This window comes from Seriola dumerili, unplaced genomic scaffold (assembly GCF_002260705.1).
Source record: "Seriola dumerili isolate Sdu_G_001 unplaced genomic scaffold, Sdu_1.0 BDQW01000088.1, whole genome shotgun sequence".
NCBI classification, from domain to species: Eukaryota; Metazoa; Chordata; class Actinopteri; order Carangiformes; family Carangidae; genus Seriola; species Seriola dumerili.
The window spans coordinates 5,038,968-5,059,752 of NW_019174343.1; the positions used below are offsets into that span (position 1 = coordinate 5,038,968).

The window sequence follows — 20,785 nt, forward strand, 5'->3', positions numbered from 1 at the left end:
ATGAGATAAGAAAATGTTAATGTTAATGTGCTAATTCCACTCTGGGTCTGATAAATGTTGTTTTTTTCACACAGTGAAAAACTGACCCAGTTTGAAAGACTACAAACCTTGATTCTGAAATTTTAACCTTGTGACAGCTCAATCTTTATGATCTACAGTCAGTATGTTTAGTTTAACCATAAAGCTTCTGTAAACAAGATTTTTAACTATAATACAGCAGCAAACAACTATTTTCTATGTAAAAATGTAGTGGAGTAATGGCAGCATGAGCAGAGAATGAAGTCACAACCCCTCACTTTGTGTTTGCCGGTCTGGCAGGATGTGCATATCAGTGCATGTGAGCCCCTCCTATTAAAACATTAAGCCTTCCCACTTTTATAAACACACAGGCCCCGCCCACAGGTGAGATGACACAGTGCAGTATGCAGCGTTCAGGTAAAAGCGACCTTCCAGAATTTCCCCTACTGAAGAAGACACCACGTTTCCATCTCAAAGTCCAAGGCTGAATTTCTTTCCCAGTCTGACTGTGGAGCCAATACTGGTCTGACTTTACCAAGATGAAGAACCTGACAAGCGGCTAAAGGCTCCAGTTTGACTCAACTTTTTGTTAGCTTTTTTGTTGGCTATTGTGTTCTCAGGGTAACTTTATTCACTTGTACTTCTTGTGTGTTTAGTGTCCACTTTCACTGTGCCTGTAACACCATGCTTACTGAGCATGTTTTGGTCTGAGATGCTGGTGGGGACAACTGGGGCGACATCTAGTGGCAGTGACCATCATTTACAGAACATAAATGCCCTTGTCCGCTGCCCACAATATAAAAGGGTTCTCTTTATCTCACAGCTCGCACATCAATCAGCATTTTGTATGGGTATACAAAATTAGGCTTTATTCTGGGCCACAATACCAACAGGTCATAACACAATGAATACATTACATACATCACAACACACACAAAATACCTCCCAATATGGGAGAGGAATAATTCAAGTTAAACATCGCAGTTTCACCAGGATTGTCCTGCAGACAGTACAGTACAACATTCAACAATCAACAGGAAAACACTGTGCCATAAATAACAAGTGGTGTATAGATCATAAAAAAGCAGGAATTTCATAAGATATTAAACACTGGGATTGCAAACGTGGCTTACAATACACTTTTTTTTTTAGGAATAAAGGAATACTGTAGCGTTAGTGCCTTTGTTGGAGGTGCATTTGTTTTCCTGTATTGCGTACTGTCTGATGAGTTTTTTCTAAAGAAACATTTTTCCACAGGGAGAAAGTTCTTGTTTCTTTTTCTGCAGAAGCTTCACAAACCTTGCTCTGACTGGACGTCCAAAAGAGAAGTGCACATATACATATACATACACAACTGCATGACCCTTGTAGTCGTCTTTCCTGCTTTGGCATTTTAGTGCAGCACCAGAGGTTTTGTATTCCAGTGATACAGCACCCATAATTGTCCCTTCATAAATGGGTTGCCTGCCTATCATTAGCAAGTTTCCGTCAGGTGTTCGGGAATGTGACGATAATTCCAGTTCCTTGGAAAAGCTGCAGCGGAGGCTCCGTCCTGGATCTAAGCCTCAGAGGATGCCTGTGGTTTGAGCTGGGCCTTCTCCATGGTTGTGCCATAGGGATCTGACCTTTTAAAGAAACCCATCTGGAGGGAAACAGGGAGAGAGGAAGATCAGATACAAATCTGACAAAGTCTAGACTTAAAGGGAGGAAACCAATTAATTAAAGACATTAATATTCACAGCTGAGTTGAGAAAAAAGTCATTTCTGATGTTGGCAGATCAGAGCATGGCTGGGTTGATATAAAAAGCTAATTTCAGTAGTGCAGACTCAGTATATATTAGGGCTGAAAGATACGCAAAACTACAAATAGTGTCGCAATTATTTTAACACATATTGAGATTGTGATACGAGTCACGATTTTATTTGAAATGGTCATTTTTGTATTTCACTTTCACAGAAAAAAATATAAAAATGATGATAATGTGTTTTCTTATGTCTGGAGAATTTGATTTTGTAGGCCGGGGCGTCTCTGTAAAACCACAATGCTTCATTTATTGTTTGTTGTTGTGACACATTTTTCCCTCATCAAAAAATTGCAGCTCTTGCGAGTTGGACATTTCACTTGGCCATATTGCGATTTTGATATTTCAATTAATTGTTCAGCCCTAGTATATTCTTGTCAGTTCATGCACTACATGCTACATGTATGTACAGTCAGACTTTCACACCTAAAAAGTACCCTTTGCAATACCATAATAAGATGTTTGTTGCTCTCATATTGAACTCTGAATTTCAATTTGCTGATATAAGCTGCTGCTTACAAGTACATTTGAGTATTTTTACAATCAAATACTCCAGTACTTTAACTTAACAACTTTCACTCATTATTATTTATGTTATTTATGTTATATATATTACTTATTATTACTATTATTATTATTATTATATTGTATATATATTATTGTATATATATATATATATATTATTATATATTATTATATATTATCGTATAGGAGTAATATTTGACCAGGATATATATATACATATACTGTACTTAGTCCACCTCTGATGATGAGAGTGGTGACACTGAACCAGACAGTAAAACAATCAGCTGAAAGACACTAAGACCATTAGTGCAGCTTTCAGGAAACTTCTACTTCAGATTTCTGTTTATTCTATGCACATACTCACATCTGCATCTCACAGACGTAGCATGTAGCACAGTCAAACACATAGAAAAAAACGAATCGTTTGTCTGTTGACAGTGAACTACAGTACTTTATGTTATTGACACTCACACATGTCACAGTTTGTTTTATTTTATATGTTATATGAGTTGCTTTGGAATCAGCATAATGATTGCTACCTAAAGCACTAATATGTGGCTTACTTAGCAAACAGCTACTGGCTAATTGTGAACACCATTTAAACTATACCTGAAGGGTGCCAATATTAAACTTTAACATATGGCAGCCAGTCAGAAACTGTGATTCTCTGTTGTAATTTTATGAGGGTTAGTCATCAGCTCATTACCTTGTACAGTAGATATATGAGCAGGGCGAGTAACAGCAGCCCAGCTAGAACAGCCAGGATGATGATCCACACTGGAACAGAGAACAGACTGTCCGGCTTGTTCCACACCACAGCCGTCACCACCTGAACAATGGGAATACCACAGCAATCAGATGAGCCACCACAGATCTGTACCACCTCGCACCGACTTTCTTGTGTAAATAAGACAAAGTTTACAAGGTTGTGAAATTGTAAAATACAATAAAAGAATCAGACGAAGTTACCTTTTTGGATCCCAATGGCTTGAATTTGGGAAGAATAGAATAAGGCATCCTGTCCACTTGGTACTGAATAGAGCACTCCAGAATGTACTGCTTATAGGCCTTCTGTGGACAGGAAAAACACAGGGTCAATGAGGGGTGATATCTGAAGGCTGATGATAGCTGCCGTTTTTTGGGTTTATATTTTTTTGGGGGTTTATCCCCTAGAGATACAGATAAACACTGATGCTCCCCCAATTCTAAAATGATTATATACTATACTACATTCTGTAGAGGATTAGCTTGTCATATGGATTTGGCACGCATTATCTGTAACTGTGTTGTTTGGTAACCTCCAACAGAGGGCAGTATAAGAGCAGGGATCATTTCATGTTGGTTGTCTCACGCAGTCTACAGTTTCCTGTACTAACAGGGTATGTACAACCAATAACACAGAACAGCACTGCAGAGCAGAGTGACCCGTGGTCTCACCTCGATGAAGGTTTCAGCCCAGAGTCTGGAGCGTACAGTCAGGATAACACTGGCTCCTCTCTCCAGCAGACCAACATTACACTGCAGCTGCCAGCACTCCACTGTAGAGCAGGTCTGTGGAGGGACAGAGCCAAACACAGTCAATGTAGCATGCAACAACAAAATGATTAGTTTCAGCTTCTTCTGGTAGGAATCACACATGACAGAATTATTCCCATTCATTTGAACCTTCACTGGCCTCTGGTCGAGAACATTTTAGAAAAAAAAGTAGAGAAAATGTTGCGCTTATTACCTCAAACCGGCTGATCTATCTTTGGCAAAATTCCCAGGGTGCGCAGTGGTTTTCAGAGTCAGATCTATTCTGGTGGCTTCTTTCCAGAAAAATCACTGGTTGCATGTGACATGTTAGTTTTTAAAACTTTTACATTGTTTTTATTTAGTTTAGTTTCAGAGGACTGGATGAACAGAATGATGTGAATTAACACACCATACAAAAAAAAAAACCTTCAACCAAAAGACTGTTTTGCTGATGTCCCTATAAAGACAAGAGTAGGTCTGATCTCCTGCTACAGAGCATTTTTATATGGGCATTTTCTAATTTCAGTTAGTCATTTTTCATGTTTATGTTTTATTTTTCAACATTTACACATTATTCTTGTTCATAAAAAGTGACATGTGAGTAAAAATGTCTTTTCTTTCACTTTAATTGATCAGAAAAATTTTACTTAGAAATCCAAAAAAGGGAGGGGTCTGTAAAGGATAGCAAAGCAATTCACAGCCTGCACAATATCCATTTTAAGAGACAAATTCTTCATCATTAAAATATATTTTAACCCCAATGTAGTATTGATTTCTAAAAAGAAGGAAGATAGACGGATATTAGATAGATATTTTTCTCCACTAGGAAATGTATTACAACAGTCTGTAAAGTCCAGAGCAACATATCCTATATGGAACCTCCTGCACGCTGTGACATGCAATTATAAATATCAGCAGTCACTGTTTAAAGCAACATGTTCATAGAAATACATGTTTCCTTTGCTGTGACCCAGCAGTGGTTTAACCTGATAAAAGCTTTCACACTTGTTGGTTTAAACATTAGGAGGAAATCACTTTTACATTTTTATCAGACACAGAGTCAAAAGTGAACACACATTCACATGTCGTAAGTGCTGCTCTGTGCTCCACACCTTCCAGTAATCAGCTGTTAGCTTATGCAACACTGAGACATCTATTCATAGGATTTTCTGTTAATGGAGTTTCTGTAGGTGATGCTTATTTTGTTGTCTGTTCAGCCCTGGTGGATATCACAGCCTGTTTCTGTAATTTTGTTTCACTTCATTCATTCTCCTTGAAATGCTGAACTAATCAGAAATGTGTGCATTAATTTCAAACTAAGATATCACTCCATTATCACACTACGTTAACAAACCTGTATAACATGCTTTGAATGTTTATTTTGCAAAGTAGACTTAAGACTTAAACTCGGAATCTGTTGAGAGGTCTGCAGCACACAGTGAATTGTCCCTCTGGGTTGGTACTGATTTAAAAGTAATTTCACTCCTTAAACTAACATTCAACTTTCAAACAGTGGATGTTTGGAAACATCTTTATGCGGTTGGATTCTCCAATTTACAGATGGTTTATCTGAATACCACGAGAGATGAGCTGTCAGTGGCATTACAGTCAGTGACGCAGGCCACACCAAAGCAACCCAGGCCTGCATCACAAACCTAATTAATTTCATCTCAGAAACAATTACAGTAAGCAGCATGAGATGTTGGCCAGAGCTCATTATATCTATTCCCATTTCCTCTGGTGAAAGAAATAATCTCATTATGATTTAAATCTTTTTCAAGTTCAGAGGGCAGATCTGCCTCTTCCTACAACCGGATTGGACCATTTTAGTTTAAATGCACAACATAAGCGTGCAAACCCACTCAGCAGAGCCACACACACAGTCACATAAGAAACCCAGTGGGACTGAACACTCAACACAAGAGCCATTGACTTTCTTTAAGACCCTCTGTTGTGGTGTGTTTGGACTGAACAGACTCTCGTCAGCATGATCCCCTCTACATGCTGAGTCAAGAAGGAAAGAGAAGGAGAAAAACAAACACCTCCTGGGGTATTTATGAAATACACAGAGTCAACAATTCTATCCAGATGAGGAACAAATGTGCTGAGGAGGTTTGGAGAGAAAAGATAAACCCGCTCAAGTGTTTATTTTGTGTCTTTACACTTCTAAATTGGTCAGGTTTACCATCAGACTACAAAACAATTATTAACATCCTGAGTTGCTTGAGAGCTAGGCTAACAGCTTGTATTTGTGCTATGCTAAACACAACTATTCCTGTACACACAGATATGAAACTGATATAAAATCTCGTTTAAAGGGTTTCTTTAGTTTTCTCCACTGCCAAACATGGTTTCAGTGACTGGAGGTTACAGTGACTTGGTATCAGGAAGTGACGAGACGGGATAGCTAGTTAGCATGCTAACTTCAATAGAAGAAAAGATGTGATAGAGACAAGAGTTAACATTGATGTTTCTTCCCACCACTGCAGACAGCTCTTGGTGAGTAAAGGAATGAAGTTTGTTGCTCAAGTCGCATATTTTTTCTAGACTGGTAAGTAAACAGCTGTTAATGCTAACGTTGGCAATGTAGCGACAGCAAAACCTACAAATAGCTCCTTTAAGATTAGAGTAAAGGTTAGATGTTTAGTTCTAGGGGTGATTAGTGTTTAGTTTAGGGGTGTTTAGATTAAAGGGAAACTCCTGGGGAGTACTACTGCATGAGAACAAAATTATAAAGCGTCTTGTAGCTCCAAATTTATTAACTGATATCACATTAGCCACTGCTAGCATAACACACCTGAATCTCTGACTGAACTGGCGGAAATAAAATTGCATTGTGGGTAATCTAGGTGCTAGGTTTTGACAAGGAACGTGAACATGTGGAATCAAATTTGATCCCTTTTTTTAAACAGTCCATCGTGAGCCTGACAATGCTACAGGAGTGCATGAATGAACTCACCAGGTTTCCTTGCTCAGGCAGAGGATACACCTCCCTCCTCTGGATGTGGTGCTCAGTGTTGGATTTCAGTGAAGTGGGACCCTCTGCTGCTGGAGGCTGGAGCTTTATACATAAATACATTGACAGAGTCAATAACAAACAATCAAATGGTCATGGACAAGAATACAACAAGGCCAATGGCCCCAGCAAGTTGTTTGTATGTGTGTCTGTGTGTCCTCACCTTGAGTTTCAGTGCATTAACAGTGGTTTTGGAGGAGCAGCTGAGCGGCCCCTCAGTGACCACCTCCACAGGGTAGAGCAGCTCGTGGCTGTGAGTCCTCAGAGGACATCTCACCTCTAACGTTGACTGGCTGACCACACTGGGACCATTATTCACCAGCTGAAACACACAGAGAGTTTGCACTGAGATGATGCTATTTCTGCTTAAACCTGCTTAAGAAACACAAAGGGCTTTTTAGGGTGAAATAAATCTTCATGAAAGACAGAAGCACGTGTGATGGAGGTTATGAAGATAAATCTACTCTCTTACAGTATGTGTATTGTGTTTCTCAAAACTGACATTAGCATTTAGGTTAGGAAAATAAAGACCTATTATAGAGACTGGTGTGTTTACCTTTGCATACTGCAAAAGATATGGAAGCTACATTGTTTTTATATAATACATCTCACAAGGGAAGGTAAAAATAGGAGAGATTATAAATTAATTCTCTAATAATAATTATATGTTATTTTCTCATTTGAAGGAAAATAAGGGCTGTAATAAGTAGATAACAGAGAGCCTTTGAAAAAAAGCATCTTTAAATAAAGAAAATTTGTGTCTCAGTCTAGCTTCGTTTCCCTTTTTTGTTAAAGCCATTTCACATTTTAACAATCTCAACTCATCTCATTTTATAATAAACAATCTCAGTGCCATAAAGGCTAGAAAAGGTGTACCGGTTAAGACAGAAACACTCCGTCAAACTTTCATAATTCTCAATAATTTATAGATTACAGGTCTGGATCAGGTCACCTATTAGTGACCTCTGATGTAGGGTTTGTAAGAAGTCATGGCTTACCTCATAGACATGCTGAAGCTCAGGGCCGACGTCCTGCTCTTCCCTCAGAGTCTGATGGGCAGTCCAGTTTGGAGGAGGAAAGATGACTTTGTCTGGCCGAGAGACACTGCAACAGACACAAACACAGAGTTTAGCGGTTATCGCTGCAGGAATCACAGTGATAAGGATGATTATATAACAGTGATGTAATGATGTCGTGGTACAACAACAATGAAGCCTCACCCCTGAAGAATGACATCAGCCATCGCAGCCACCTCCAGCTCATACAGCACCACCTCGCTCTCAGAGTTATTTGCATTTTTACTACAACAGACACATCAGAAAAACAAACACTTTGAACAGGTTTTAACAGAAAATGACTAATATTGATTGCTAACAATGTCACAAGCATTCATTTAATATTTGTTAACTTACTAAACCCGAACCTTTAATGACATTCAAAAACCAAAATAAAAGAAATTCTAGCTGTGACCTACCTTCGTATTTGGAGCTCAAACTGCACAGTACTGTACGTGTCCTTCAGTCTAGGAACAGTGAACCGAAGTCCGGCCCATAACTAGGAAATGAACCACAGAAAAAAAAATAATTTATCCCAGGAAGATGAAAAAACAAATCATAAAAAAGTGAAATACTTTTCTACATTTCCTCCACACTTTTCAGCAGATCTAAAAATGGCCTCATTAACTCATTTAAGTCCATCCTTTTGTTGGAGATGATGAAAGGTTGACAAGCAGTTTTTATTCTTTCCAGTGCCAGAAAGAAATATTTTATTTCTCACTGTGAACAGACAGAAAATAGCCATAAACTGAGCCTGGACTTATTCTGGGCTTAGTTATTCCCCATCTTAATTTTACATAAAAGTTTGACTGATGTTTTGTATGTTTTACCAGATCAATATGAAAACATTTTGAGTTTGCTTGTGTATGAATTATGTTACGCAGGAACAATTTAACTTGACTTAATTGTACTGAGACACAAAAACTGAGAAAGGCCAAAAGCAACACGTGGGCTTTGTTGGCTCTTACACTGGTACCAGGCTTCATGGGGTTTCCCAGATCACACAGGAGATAGCGGGTCTGGTTTTCTGCCTCGTAGCTGCACGTCAGCTGAGTCAAGCTCTGGAAAGGACACAAAAAAAAACATCAAATACTGTCAACTCTTTACCTCTGATATGACGTAATTTTTTAACAAGATGTCTCGATACATTTTGGTCGACTGACAGCTTTTATAAAAATGTTGGATTACAAAGTGTTTTCTGCCACAAGATGATTCCTGTTTCTTGGTGTACTTTTTGTATAGTGTTTTTACTCTGCTCAGGTCCAAGGGGTAATGTACACAATGTGGGTTTTCCACATCCGTTAATCTAAAGCACTGCAAAGGAATTCTACTTTGCTGGGAAACCAAACAAAACTTTACGAGTAATAAGCAAAGACACTGTACATTGTTATGGAAGCCAGAGACTTGTTATTTGTGCTCAAGTTGGAGAATAATAATATTTCAATAATAAAGAAATCATAATAATTGTCGGTATTCATACACACAACAAAAAGCCCAAGCTGAGGGTATAGTTACAGTGACAGTTGTCCTCCTCACCACATTGTTGCGTGCTATCCCGCTGTAGTCGGCCTCCGGGGGAAGTACCACATATAGCTCAGCCTCGTACGCCCCTCCCTCTCCCTCGTTCCTGGCATTGAAGGTCAGACTTAAAGAGTTTTCATCGCCCAGGTAAACCTCTGTTCTGTCACTGGAAGAGAAGGACAACATTATGACTACACTTCTTCTGAATGTTTTACTATATAGTAATATTAGGACCTTTAATACAAACTCTGTACTGTTTTCCTATAAAAGATAAATACAGAACCCATAATTGAGTGTGGTTAATATAACACTGACATATTTGCAAGTTAGCTAATTAAAGCAGAGATCAAACATATATATTCTGTAAACTGTTATCATATTACAATCCTCATTTTGATTTGTTTCACCAATTTAAGTTGCGTATGTGCACATCCAGCAGACACAGTCTCCATCTAAATGTTCCACTATGTTCAACAGCTGGTCACTAACTCTGTCTGACTGCTGTTTGGTGCTACACAGGTTGTGTGACGAGTGTTTTTATTTTTTGCTGAAAAGAAGTGTCTTCTGCAGCTGACACAGACCATAACAAGACTTGCTGAAAACCTAGTATATGGCCTGTGTATGGTCAATGTGTGAAATTGAGGATGTAGTTGAAAACTGTTGAAAAACTGCTGTAAACAACTACTTTTCCGGCTAAAGCCTGCTCCAAAACTCTCTAAATGCCAGTGGATGATGTAATACTCTAATCAGCATCTTCATGGCGTCATTGCGTTGTATTTGCTTTTCGGCCTAATGTCAGCTGGTTTCAGCCCTTTATCCGTTTGCTTCTCTCCTCCTCTCTGTGCTCCCATATGTATATTTTAATAAAGCTGAATTGCCAATAAAGCTGTTCTCATTTATATTCTTTTCTGTTTCTGTTTTCTGACAATGGAACAGAAATATATGATAGTAACTGAAATGTGGCCCATTAAAACTTAAACATGTTAACCGACAGTCACTTCCAAGCAGCTCCTCTGCACTGCCAACCTGATTTTATTTTATAACCACGACATTGTCTCACAAAGTCACCAAACACATAAGTGAAAGACAGTGGCAGTGCTGTGATTTGAGCTATATTTCTCAGAGAGATAGAAGCTATGCCATTGCGGTCAGACAGTCACTAGAAAAGAAAGTCACTAAAGGTCGGAAAAGTTGGGAAATCTAGTGGCAGATGGCGCCAAGTGAGCAACACTGCCTGTAAACACCCCCTGATGGCGTAATAGAAACTTTTCACACCAATTCATTTTGACAGAGCATCAGCTGATTGGAAAACTCCAACACTGAGCTGGGTGACCAACAGTGTAAGTTCAGCACTTAAGCGTCTCAAAAATCAGGTGGCATTCGGCTGATTACTCAGCATACATTACTCAGTCAGTTAGTCAGTCAGTCAGTAAGTCAGTCAGTCAGTCAGTCAGTCAGTCAGTCAGTCAGCAAAACTTGTGTTCATGGGGTTGGCCCAACTGTTGCAGTCGAGCCAAAAACACAACAATGAGCTGAAAGACACAGGAACAAGTGAAAATTCTTTAGATCTGTAATATAAAAATATTGGTTAGTGCAGCTACTGACGAAGAGGTTCAGATGGGTCTTGAAACTCAGTGTGGATGGTTTGTTCCAAACACAGTAAGTGTTTGTGCTGTTTGTGCTGACTGAAACATCTGTCTGTTTCTAACACTATGACATACTATGTCAAATCCTACTGTACAGTATATAGTATACAAATATGATCAAGAGATGAAGATGAAGATGAGTAAAATGATTAAAGAATTAAATCTTTTACAGCCATTTATGGTTCCAGAGGATCAATCACTTTGGTGATCCCTGGCTTTGCCTTTAGGGCCACCATGTGGTTGATATTTGTGGTTTTCAGTGAAATGTCTCAAGAATTATTGCATAGATTGGAATGAAATTTGGTACAGACGGTCATGTCCCCGTCAGGATGAATTGTAATAACTTTAATTGTCCCTTAACTTTTCATCTTGTGCCCTCAAATTTTTAATATGTCCAATATTTTATGACAAAATAGCTGCAAAACTAATGACAGATAAGTAACAGCTGTTAGCATTCTAAAACTCTAAAACTGAGTATGCTGAGGTTAGCATTTAGCTCACGAAACCACCATGCATACGGCATTTAAAGGGTCACTAGCATGTCTGTTGGCTGTTGGTGTTCATCTTTTACACATTTATCTATGCTTTCATTTACAGCCTCTACATGCTGGCAGTTTAATTTGCGCTATCTCTACTGCCGAGTCAATTGTAAGTGAGTTGGTGCAGGGTACGACCAGAATGCCCAAGGAGCAATTGTAAACCATAATGAAAAGCAGGGACGTGAAGTCGGTCCAGACAATACTTCACTGTTTTAAGACAGTCCCCAAAGGCCATTTTCTCCTGCATATCTGTCCATGACTGACCTGGGAAATGCCCCAAATCTGATCACCGTGATTTGTCTCAGGAAACCGACCCCCACCGTATTCTGCATGTTCACAGTGACGCCCCTGTGTGCAAACACACTTTCAGTGTAGTGATAAATCCTCTCAACACCCTCCAGTTTCATCCCTCCCCCAACAGCTACACTCTGTGGTGATAAATTCATGTTTCTATTGAGCAGAAAGGGGGGAAAGGAGTCTGGTTGAGGGTCAGAATCAGGGTTCTTTTTTCATTCCCTGCATCCTCCTCCCCTCCCCCTCTCTTCAGAGGGTTTGGACACAGTGACCCCTCAGTAGGTAAGACAACCACCAGATGATTTTAATTAGGCTCGGGAAAGTTTAGTGAATGCAGAGGAAGCAACACTGATACCCTAACACCAACACTGAGCAGATGCTGAGAGCGGACAGAAGTCTGCAGCGTATAGTGGAGACGTTACACTACGGTTTCATTTGTTGGAAAAATACAGTGAATCATAAAGCTCATAGAAGTGTAACTGAAGCCAGAGGAAACAACCAAAACAACAGTGACAGCCCTCTAGGCTGTGAATGTTAAACATCCCACTGTTTGTGAATTCTTGGCGAGCTCGAGAAAAGTGCTGCGTCTTATATGTCAGTGAGGGGAAATTCTGTTCAGTGAAAGTGCTGAATCATTTTGTCCTGTGGCAACTACAAATGTAGATCTTTGAGTTTTCATGGGAAACTTTTCTCACTGAGTGTATTTCTGCAGCTAAGAGAAATCACATGGCCGTGTAATAAAAAACAGAGCTCGCTGGCTGAGAGGAGGGCGTCAGAGCGTGTGTGTGTGTGTGTGTGTGTGTATGTGTGTGTGTGTGTGTATTCGCTTTGTGAATGGACTGAGACACCGCCGGATATTTGGCTGACGCCCATCCACAAACACAGATACATGATTAATTAACAATAAGTGAGTGTGCCAAGAGTCAGGAATCTCTCCTCTGTATCTGGACTCCAGTTTAGACTCGTTACAAGCTGTAAACAGCCTCTCATCATCTGTGTCTGGATTTCTCTGAATCATGTTTATTCCTCATTATATCATTCTTAAGCTTCTTCTCTTTCATTATTTTTCACCAAACTCATTATCTTATCTGCAGGTAACCATAGCAACAATACTTCTCTGTCATTCAGTATCACTAGGTAACTCACTAGGGAAACTAACCCTGAGTTTAACTTACTGTGTGTATGCGTGTGTGTCCTTGAGAAGAAGTATGTGAGTTTTTTTTTTTGTTTTTTTTACTGTGCACATTGTGCAATATCATTCACTTATGAGATCTTTAAAATCTGCCACAGTTTGATTCTGGCCTGAGGAACTTTGTTGCATCAAAAAAAGACAATCAACTTCTCTGCCATTATATAGCTTTTTTGATTTTCCAGTATAATGTGATTATATTTATTCTGTTTTGTTTGTTTCCAAGCTCTTACTGTAGTGCTGGTCTGGAACACAGTTAAAGCTGCATTAATCAATATTTTTCATATTAATCATGGATTAAATGACTATGTGTAATGTGAAAGGCGTCGTTTGTCATGGTTAACCCACCCAACGCTACAGTTCCCTTCAGCTCTATGAATCATTTTAACTCCTTTCAGTTCATTGTTTTGGTTTTCCTTCACTCTTTTAGTTCCCTCTCACTGCTCTGATCAACCGGCAGCTGGGTTTATGTTTTGTTTGTTGCGTCAGGTAAAGTAATACAAAGGTGATTTCCTCTCACCCATGAACAGCCAGTTTGAGGTCGGGGACACAGACGTTGTCCTCTCCACAATCGAGTTGAATCTGGGCCTGAGAAAGACAGAAGAACAGAGATAAATGGGGGAAAAGGGTTAGCGGGGCAAGGACGAGCAAGGGGTGGATTTGATGTGTGAAAGAGAGAGAGAGAGAGAGAGAGAGGTACCCGGGGAAGAGAGTCCAAAGGTATGGAGAGAATAAAGCTTTGGAGGAAGAGGATGTTTATAGAAGCCGCTACACTAGATTCATGATTTAATGAAAGGATAAGAGAAGATACAGACTATACATATCCTACAAAACTGTATCAATATTTGTAACAACCAGATGCCAAGCCGTTGTGTCAAAGCAGCATCCTTTCATGTTTGCATCATGGAAGTAATATGTGCTTTACATGTGGGAAAGAAGAAAGGGAAGAACAGAGAAACATGGCAAAGGTTTAGGAGGATGAAAGGATGATGAATTCCCTCTAAACAAGAACGACATTTTTGTGGAAAAGCCTCGATCAAAAAGAGTGAAAACCTTACATTTAGAGGAGAATTGGTCTTAATCTGCTCTTCAGTCTAACATGACGGATGACTTGGTAAAACCCACAGAAAAAAGATAAATGTGATTTGATTTGACGGTATTGTCTTTTCCAGCATGTCCCTTGAACTTTCTGCTTTACTCTCCCTTTTCTGTCTCCACCACTTCTCTCATGTAGCTCCATACTGTCAGTGTTGCCATGGCCCCATCTCTCCAACATATGGGAAACATTAGATTGTAAAAGAATGCTATGCAGGGCTACAGAGCAAAGAATCAGCCTGGCAATGGTTAACAATGTCTCAGCGGAGATTCCTGATTCAAGTCCCTGGTTTTACACTCACCCAGGACTCAGGAGGCTATCAGTCATTTAACACCAAGCAGACAGGAGCACACGTGCTCTGTAACAGACTTACAATACATTACACAAGTGATGAGCTCCAATTTATCTTCCCTTCCGTCTAACCACTTTTCATCTTCCCAGAACTTTGATCCATGTGACCCATGTTTCCCTCCAGCTCTTCAAGGAATCGAGCGTGCTGTTGCCCCTTTGGCCACCTTTAAGACGTGAGGCAATGAAAATACAGACATCTAAATTATACCTGGGAGACCAATGACTATTCCACTGCATGCTAAGACTATGTTCTGTGGGGCACTTGCAGATTAAGACTTTAATTAAGAATCATAGTAATAATAAAATATTTACAATAAACACCTAGAAATCATTTTTATCAAATTCCATTAGCCCGTCCATCCATCCATTTTCTTCCGCTTATCCGAGGTTGGGTCGTGGTGGCAGCAGGCTTAGCAGGGTATTCCAGACGTCCCTTTCTCCAGCAGCGCTTCTCAGCTGCCCCTGGGGGATCCTGAGGCGTTCCCAGGCCAGATTAAATATGTAATCCCTCCAGTGAGTTCTGGGTCTGCCCCGGGGTCTCCTCGCAGTTGGACGTGCCGGGAGAGAACCTCCAAAGGAAGACGCCCAGGAATCACCTCGACTGGCTCCTTCCACATGAAGGAGCAGCGACTCTACTCCGAGCTCCCTCCGGATGTCTGAGCTCCTCACACTGTCTCTAAGGCTGAGCCCAGCCACCCTACAGAGGAAACCCATTTCAGCCACTCGTATCCGCAACCTCATTCTTTCAGTCACTACTGAAAGCTCATGATCGTTGGTGAGGGCCGGAACAAAGATCGACTGGTAAATTGAGAGCTTTGCCTTCCAGCTCAGCTCCCTCTTCACCACAACGGTCTGGTACAACGTCCGCATTACTGCTGATGCCGCACCGATTCATTCCCCCGGGAAAGCTAAATAACAGAAACATCTCTAATACAGTACAGTTCAACAGCATCACCAACTACCTCTAAAACTGTTTCAACACAAACTGAAACTGGTGTCAGATATGAAAAAATACAATAGATAGAATAACATCAGAAAATCTCAATTATTCATTTTTGTTTAAACTACATTCATGCCAAGAAATCAGGAATCACAGGAAAAGACTGATCATCAAAATTTTAAATCACAAGAAAATCTTCAAAATCAGAGAGTATGTAATTTGAATCCTGCGCAAAAAGGCAGAAACCACAAGTAACAATGAAAACCAAGTGAACCAATTACAGAACATAGATACATGAAATGGCTATTAGTGGAAAACCATTAATAGTGTGAATAATGGAGTGTGACACAATAAAAATTTGAACTATTATAGCTTTAACTGTTGCTGTGGTCAGAATTGTGGCCTGTAGCACTGTGACCATGCCCAGCAATGATCTAACATGAAATTGAATTGTTATGTCGCTGCCACAGTATAAGATTTTAACAGCTTGAAGGCAGCAGAAGCAGGATTTTCAGCTGTGATTCATTTCCCTCAGTCCATCACTCCACTGAAATGTATGTAATTCCTGCAGGACTCCGCCCATTGGAAGGCAGTGGATTCCACCCCATTTGAATTCATGCATTGGACTGAAGAGACAGAGCAGCGAGGCTGAACACCGCATCTATGGTGTAACTCAACATAGTGTGTGCTAAATTGTCAGCGTGGAGCCTTGTGTTACTCTACATGTGCACCAGCATGTTTGCGTGAACAAGAGGTCTTCACACCGTGAGGCCCACATCCCAGGACAGAATTAAACATGGGGAAGAGGGACTGTAAATAAAGATATATACATAAACTGTATAAAAAATATATGTATATATATATTTATATACAGTCTATGCCTCTGAGGCAAAGATACTGCATGAGATAAAAGTCATAAAAAAAGTCATAAAAAGTCCTACTTCTTCTCAGAGTCATAACTCAGTCTCATGTTAACACAGGCATGATACACGTTTTTAGATTCATTGTGACACTTCTCAGATGTCGACTGTGAACACTTGACCATAAATCCACCTAGGGAAAAAAAATGTTTTCCTTATAACGTCCCATTTTTTTTTTTTTACTTTTCCTCAATGTCAAAGTAATCCAGTGATGGTTGTCTGTACATCTGCTAACTTATTTGGCAACTTTTTATGGTTCTGATTTGCCAAAGTGTAAACAAACATAAGCTATGCTGCAGATGTATGTAAATGTAAAAGGTTCTTGGCATGTACACCACTTAGTGCTAACTCTCCCACAATGCAATGCTTTTCATTTTACAGATGCAAAATTGTCTATGTCAAAGGCTGACTCTATATTTGTCAGTAATCATGCAAAATAAAGATGATCAGTTTGTGTCCTCATTACTGAGTAAGTGAACCATTTAGTGTCTATTATATAGGTAACAGTTAATGACAATATTATACTTCTTGTTTATGTCCCCCAAAGCATCATGGGAACTGTAATTTCAAAGCTTTCAAAACAAATAAACAAATAAATAAACAAATAAAATAATAATAATAGTTGCATTTTCTGATATTATTAAGACTTAGAATGAAAACATGGTTCTTAGAGTCCTGGAACACTAATACCCTCCTTTATCCATTCATATTGATATTTACTGTGTTTGTACTGCGTTGAAAATCTAAAAAAGTCAACAATTTAAAATTGTGCTGGGGGTGGGGGGGTGAGGTTGGGGGGGAGGGGGGTGTTATGGGAGGAAGGTGATCAGTGGATGAAAAGCCTCTTGATTCCTCTCACGTGAGGAGAAGGTTTCTGGGCTGAAAAAAAAGCCACTTACAAGCACACGACACACACACTCACACACCCACATCACATACTCACTTCACCTTATATCACTCTCATAAACATGTGCACGTTTTCAGGCTCTGGCTCTGGCTTTGGTGGAGGAGACCACTGACAACATACATAAACAAACCACAACCAGATGTCTGGGAGCTGAGCTCCGCCCCACCCAAACGGAGCTGTCAGTCCTCCCTCTGTGTTTTTGCAGAGCCATGACTCGCCGGTCCTTCATAAACCTTCCAGCTCTTCATATAGGAAACAAAAAAAACTAAAAAAAAAAACACCAACGAAGACCAGAGAGTGCTGTAATCAGCTCTTGCTCTGTCAGGCCTGACCCTCAACCTCTAACCATATGTGGCTCAGCATTAGAGCGGGCCCTTACATTTGATGTCGGTTTTAAAATGGCGGCCTGTAACCTCCGTCTTTGCCTTTCAAATAAATTTCCTGCATGCAGACTGTAAACAGTGGGATGTGTGCTGTGGTGGGGAGAGTAAAGTTAAACACATATAGTCCAGAGAACCACTGTGTATATAAGAACCACTTGTACATGGTTTTAGATTGTTTGTGAAAATATTCATCATGTGATCCTCTCTCTCCACTCGTAATCTTCATGGTGACCATCTGTTTAGTTAGGCTGTAAAAGTGGTGCGGTCTAGATGTTTAGTGTGGTAATGTCATATATAAATACACTTCATATCCTTTGAGCTTCCAGGAAGAAGTGAAACAGAGCAGTGCTTCAAGGATTTCCAGGTTGGGAAATTAGGGATGATTTCTTATATTTCTGACATGTATTTATTACACATCATATTCACGCAGCACACACTGGAAGAGCTAATCAACATTAGTTTTTAATGTTTAAAACACAAAAATATCTTTAAATGTCTTTACATACAGATGCTACTGACCGAGACAACCTTAGAGTTAGCAACTAGGGCTGCAACTAGCGATTATTTACATCATCGCTTAGTCTGCCAATTGTTTTCTCGACTTATTGTTATGTCTATTAAATAACACACACTATTAAAAACACCCAATATAATTCCATCAAAGAAATGTATTCACATTTCTTGTTTTATCCAAAACCAAACATATTCAGTTTCCTCAGGTTTACTCAGGGGGAGGTCGGACTCACTTTCCAAAATCCTGTTTTTTTTCCTCTTGACTTTAAATGTTTCAGTTTAATTTACTCACTAAACTCTCTCTCTCAATAGAAAAAAACCATTACAAAACACCTGCATGTTTTTTCCAGTAAATTAATTTAAATGAATTACTGTAGTAATTATTAGAGTCAGTATTGTTCTAAAAAGACCCGACTGAACATCAGTCAAAGATGATTTTTGTGTGTATGTGTATCATTAGATGAGAACACTTACCTTCTGCTCTATAAGCTGTTCTGTCTGATAGTTCAGGATTGGTCTGAGGCCACGCTGGGCCATCGTAGCATGAGGATCCAGACTGAAGTTAAGACTGATGTAAATGGGAGAGAGTTTGTCCCGGAACTCCTCTTCACCCTGCAACAAAGACGCAACTGTTTGAGTAACTGGTGTTAATCACACAAATACACATATTGTCTCCATGGAGTGATTAAACCTCCATATGGTGTATTAATGCGCTGTTTGGTTCAGTTTTCTGAAACAAACAGACACTTGATGAGTTTTCTAGTGAAAATTACTGTGAAATTCTTTAGAAGAAAAACACTGTCACACGGTATGAAATTAAAAGCAGATGTTACAGCAACGGTTTGGCCTGATTGGAGGATTGATGTGGCCCCTTTAAAGAAATTATGTACGGACAGGTAAGTGTGGACCCACAGGTGAGTGGATGGTTAGCTGTTTCTACTCAAACCATCTCCTATTCTGTCAAAGAGCAAAGTGCTCTGATCATTGTGCCCTTACAGTGAACATCTACACATGACCTAAGTGTTTTTGTTAGACATTCACTTTGATCAGGTCACCGCTGAGTGACGAGAAGATTGGTACTGTAGTAGTTTCACCACAAATAGCACTTCAAACGGGAAACTTCAAACTCTGTGTATTAGGAAATGACTTTAACCTCTGTCCTGGCAATGAGTTAATTGCATTCACCTGGTGCTGCAGGTGAAAAACAGTCTCTGATTAAACGGCTCCAATGAAAAGCAGCCCGGTTCTGGCACAGGATTAAGAACCAGAACATTTAGTGCATAGTTAGTGCACATTACTTTTATGTTTGGAAATCATCCGTCTTTATTTTCATCTTCAGATGACAGCATGGAATATGACTGAAATTAAAGGGACCAAAACAGTTTATTTATGACCTGGGCATTATTATCATAGTTTTGGTCATGAACACTAATGTGCACTGTTTCAACAATGCGCTTGAGCAGTCATCTGGAAACAGCTGTATGATTGACTCCAAGCACATACAAGCTAAACACTCCAACCTTAAAGGTGCTGAGTTTTCTTGTAAACAACTGAGGATTGTTTACATTCACAGTTTCTCACCGGAACACACGGTGTGTTATCAATGATCCCTAACAAACATGTCGAGTGCATTTGCTTCCTCATAAAAAATTTGCAAAGCAGATTTTGTGACTATTTTTAAATCATTCATTTGGCTGTACCAAATGTTGCTATTTCATGGTCCCCACAGAATTAATTTGTTTTCACTTTAGGATGTTTTCTAATAATGACTGTGATCCCTTGACGTTCATCTTTCTCCATCATCAGGTCAAAATTTAAAGTTGTCCAATGCTTTGTTTTATTACCAAATAGCTGTGAGATGACGTTCCCATCAGCCTCAGCTGTACTGTGCTTATTGTTAAACGAAGATAGTGACAACGGTAAACATTATACCTGATTACACCTGAGACTTGCCTAACATCACCACCTTAGGATTGTCATTGTGAGCAAGTTAGTACAGCATCATAGAGATGCTAGCATCTTGTTTAATTATGTATTCTTGTCTACCTCATAGAAATATACCTAAAAAGCATTTTGTAATATGCAACATTAAAAAAAAATACATCCAGTCTGCTAGACACTGAGGTATAAACACAGCTAGTGTGACTGACCCGTAGATAGATTGATGTGTCATGGCAAGAGCGCTCCCCGTTGGCGAGGCTGAAGGTCTTCACCAGACTGGGCTGCTGACTGTCCAGGAACAGAGTCCTCCTTGTGGATTCCTTCTGGTTTTGCTTCATACTGTCCAGCTGGACCTCTACCACAAAGCCTTGAATATACACACATAAGCACACACACACACACACACACACACACACACACACACACCAGGCAAGAAAAAAGTGAGTAGGCACCTGTACATCTGTATGCCTGTGTTAAAAACAAAATGCATTTAAATTTATGCATAGGCACACAAACACATATTTGTATGGATATACTATAATATCCATCACCACACACACACACACACACACACACACATACAGTGGTAAACAGTATCATGGTAAAGCGCCTTT

The 20,785-nt window shown here is 39.6% G+C and overlaps 1 protein-coding gene across 2 annotated transcripts in view; it reads right to left on the reverse strand.

Moving 5' to 3' along the window:
* Window positions 1–872: 872 nt before the first annotated feature.
* LOC111221828 (integrin alpha-5-like) overlaps window positions 873–20,785 on the reverse strand; it is a 42,734-nt gene continuing 22,821 nt past the window's right edge. The window contains exons 17-30 of one of the 2 annotated variants that reach the window (XM_022745404.1): window positions 20,381–20,538; window positions 18,705–18,842; window positions 13,641–13,708; window positions 9,468–9,618; window positions 8,900–8,992; window positions 8,351–8,430; window positions 8,097–8,177; window positions 7,875–7,980; window positions 7,040–7,198; window positions 6,820–6,921; window positions 3,783–3,896; window positions 3,315–3,413; window positions 3,052–3,174; window positions 873–1,660 (exon numbers count right to left, since the gene is read on the reverse strand). In XM_022745404.1, the coding sequence (XP_022601125.1) occupies window positions 1,577–1,660; window positions 3,052–3,174; window positions 3,315–3,413; window positions 3,783–3,896; window positions 6,820–6,921; window positions 7,040–7,198; window positions 7,875–7,980; window positions 8,097–8,177; window positions 8,351–8,430; window positions 8,900–8,992; window positions 9,468–9,618; window positions 13,641–13,708; window positions 18,705–18,842; window positions 20,381–20,538 (1,556 nt within the window). In that variant the 3' untranslated portion in view covers window positions 873–1,576. Of the gene's footprint in view, window positions 1,661–3,051; window positions 3,175–3,314; window positions 3,417–3,782; window positions 3,897–6,819; window positions 6,922–7,039; window positions 7,199–7,874; window positions 7,981–8,096; window positions 8,178–8,350; window positions 8,431–8,899; window positions 8,993–9,467; window positions 9,619–13,640; window positions 13,709–18,704; window positions 18,843–20,380; window positions 20,539–20,785 lie in introns of both variants that reach the window. The other variant, XM_022745403.1, reaches the window with a different exon arrangement.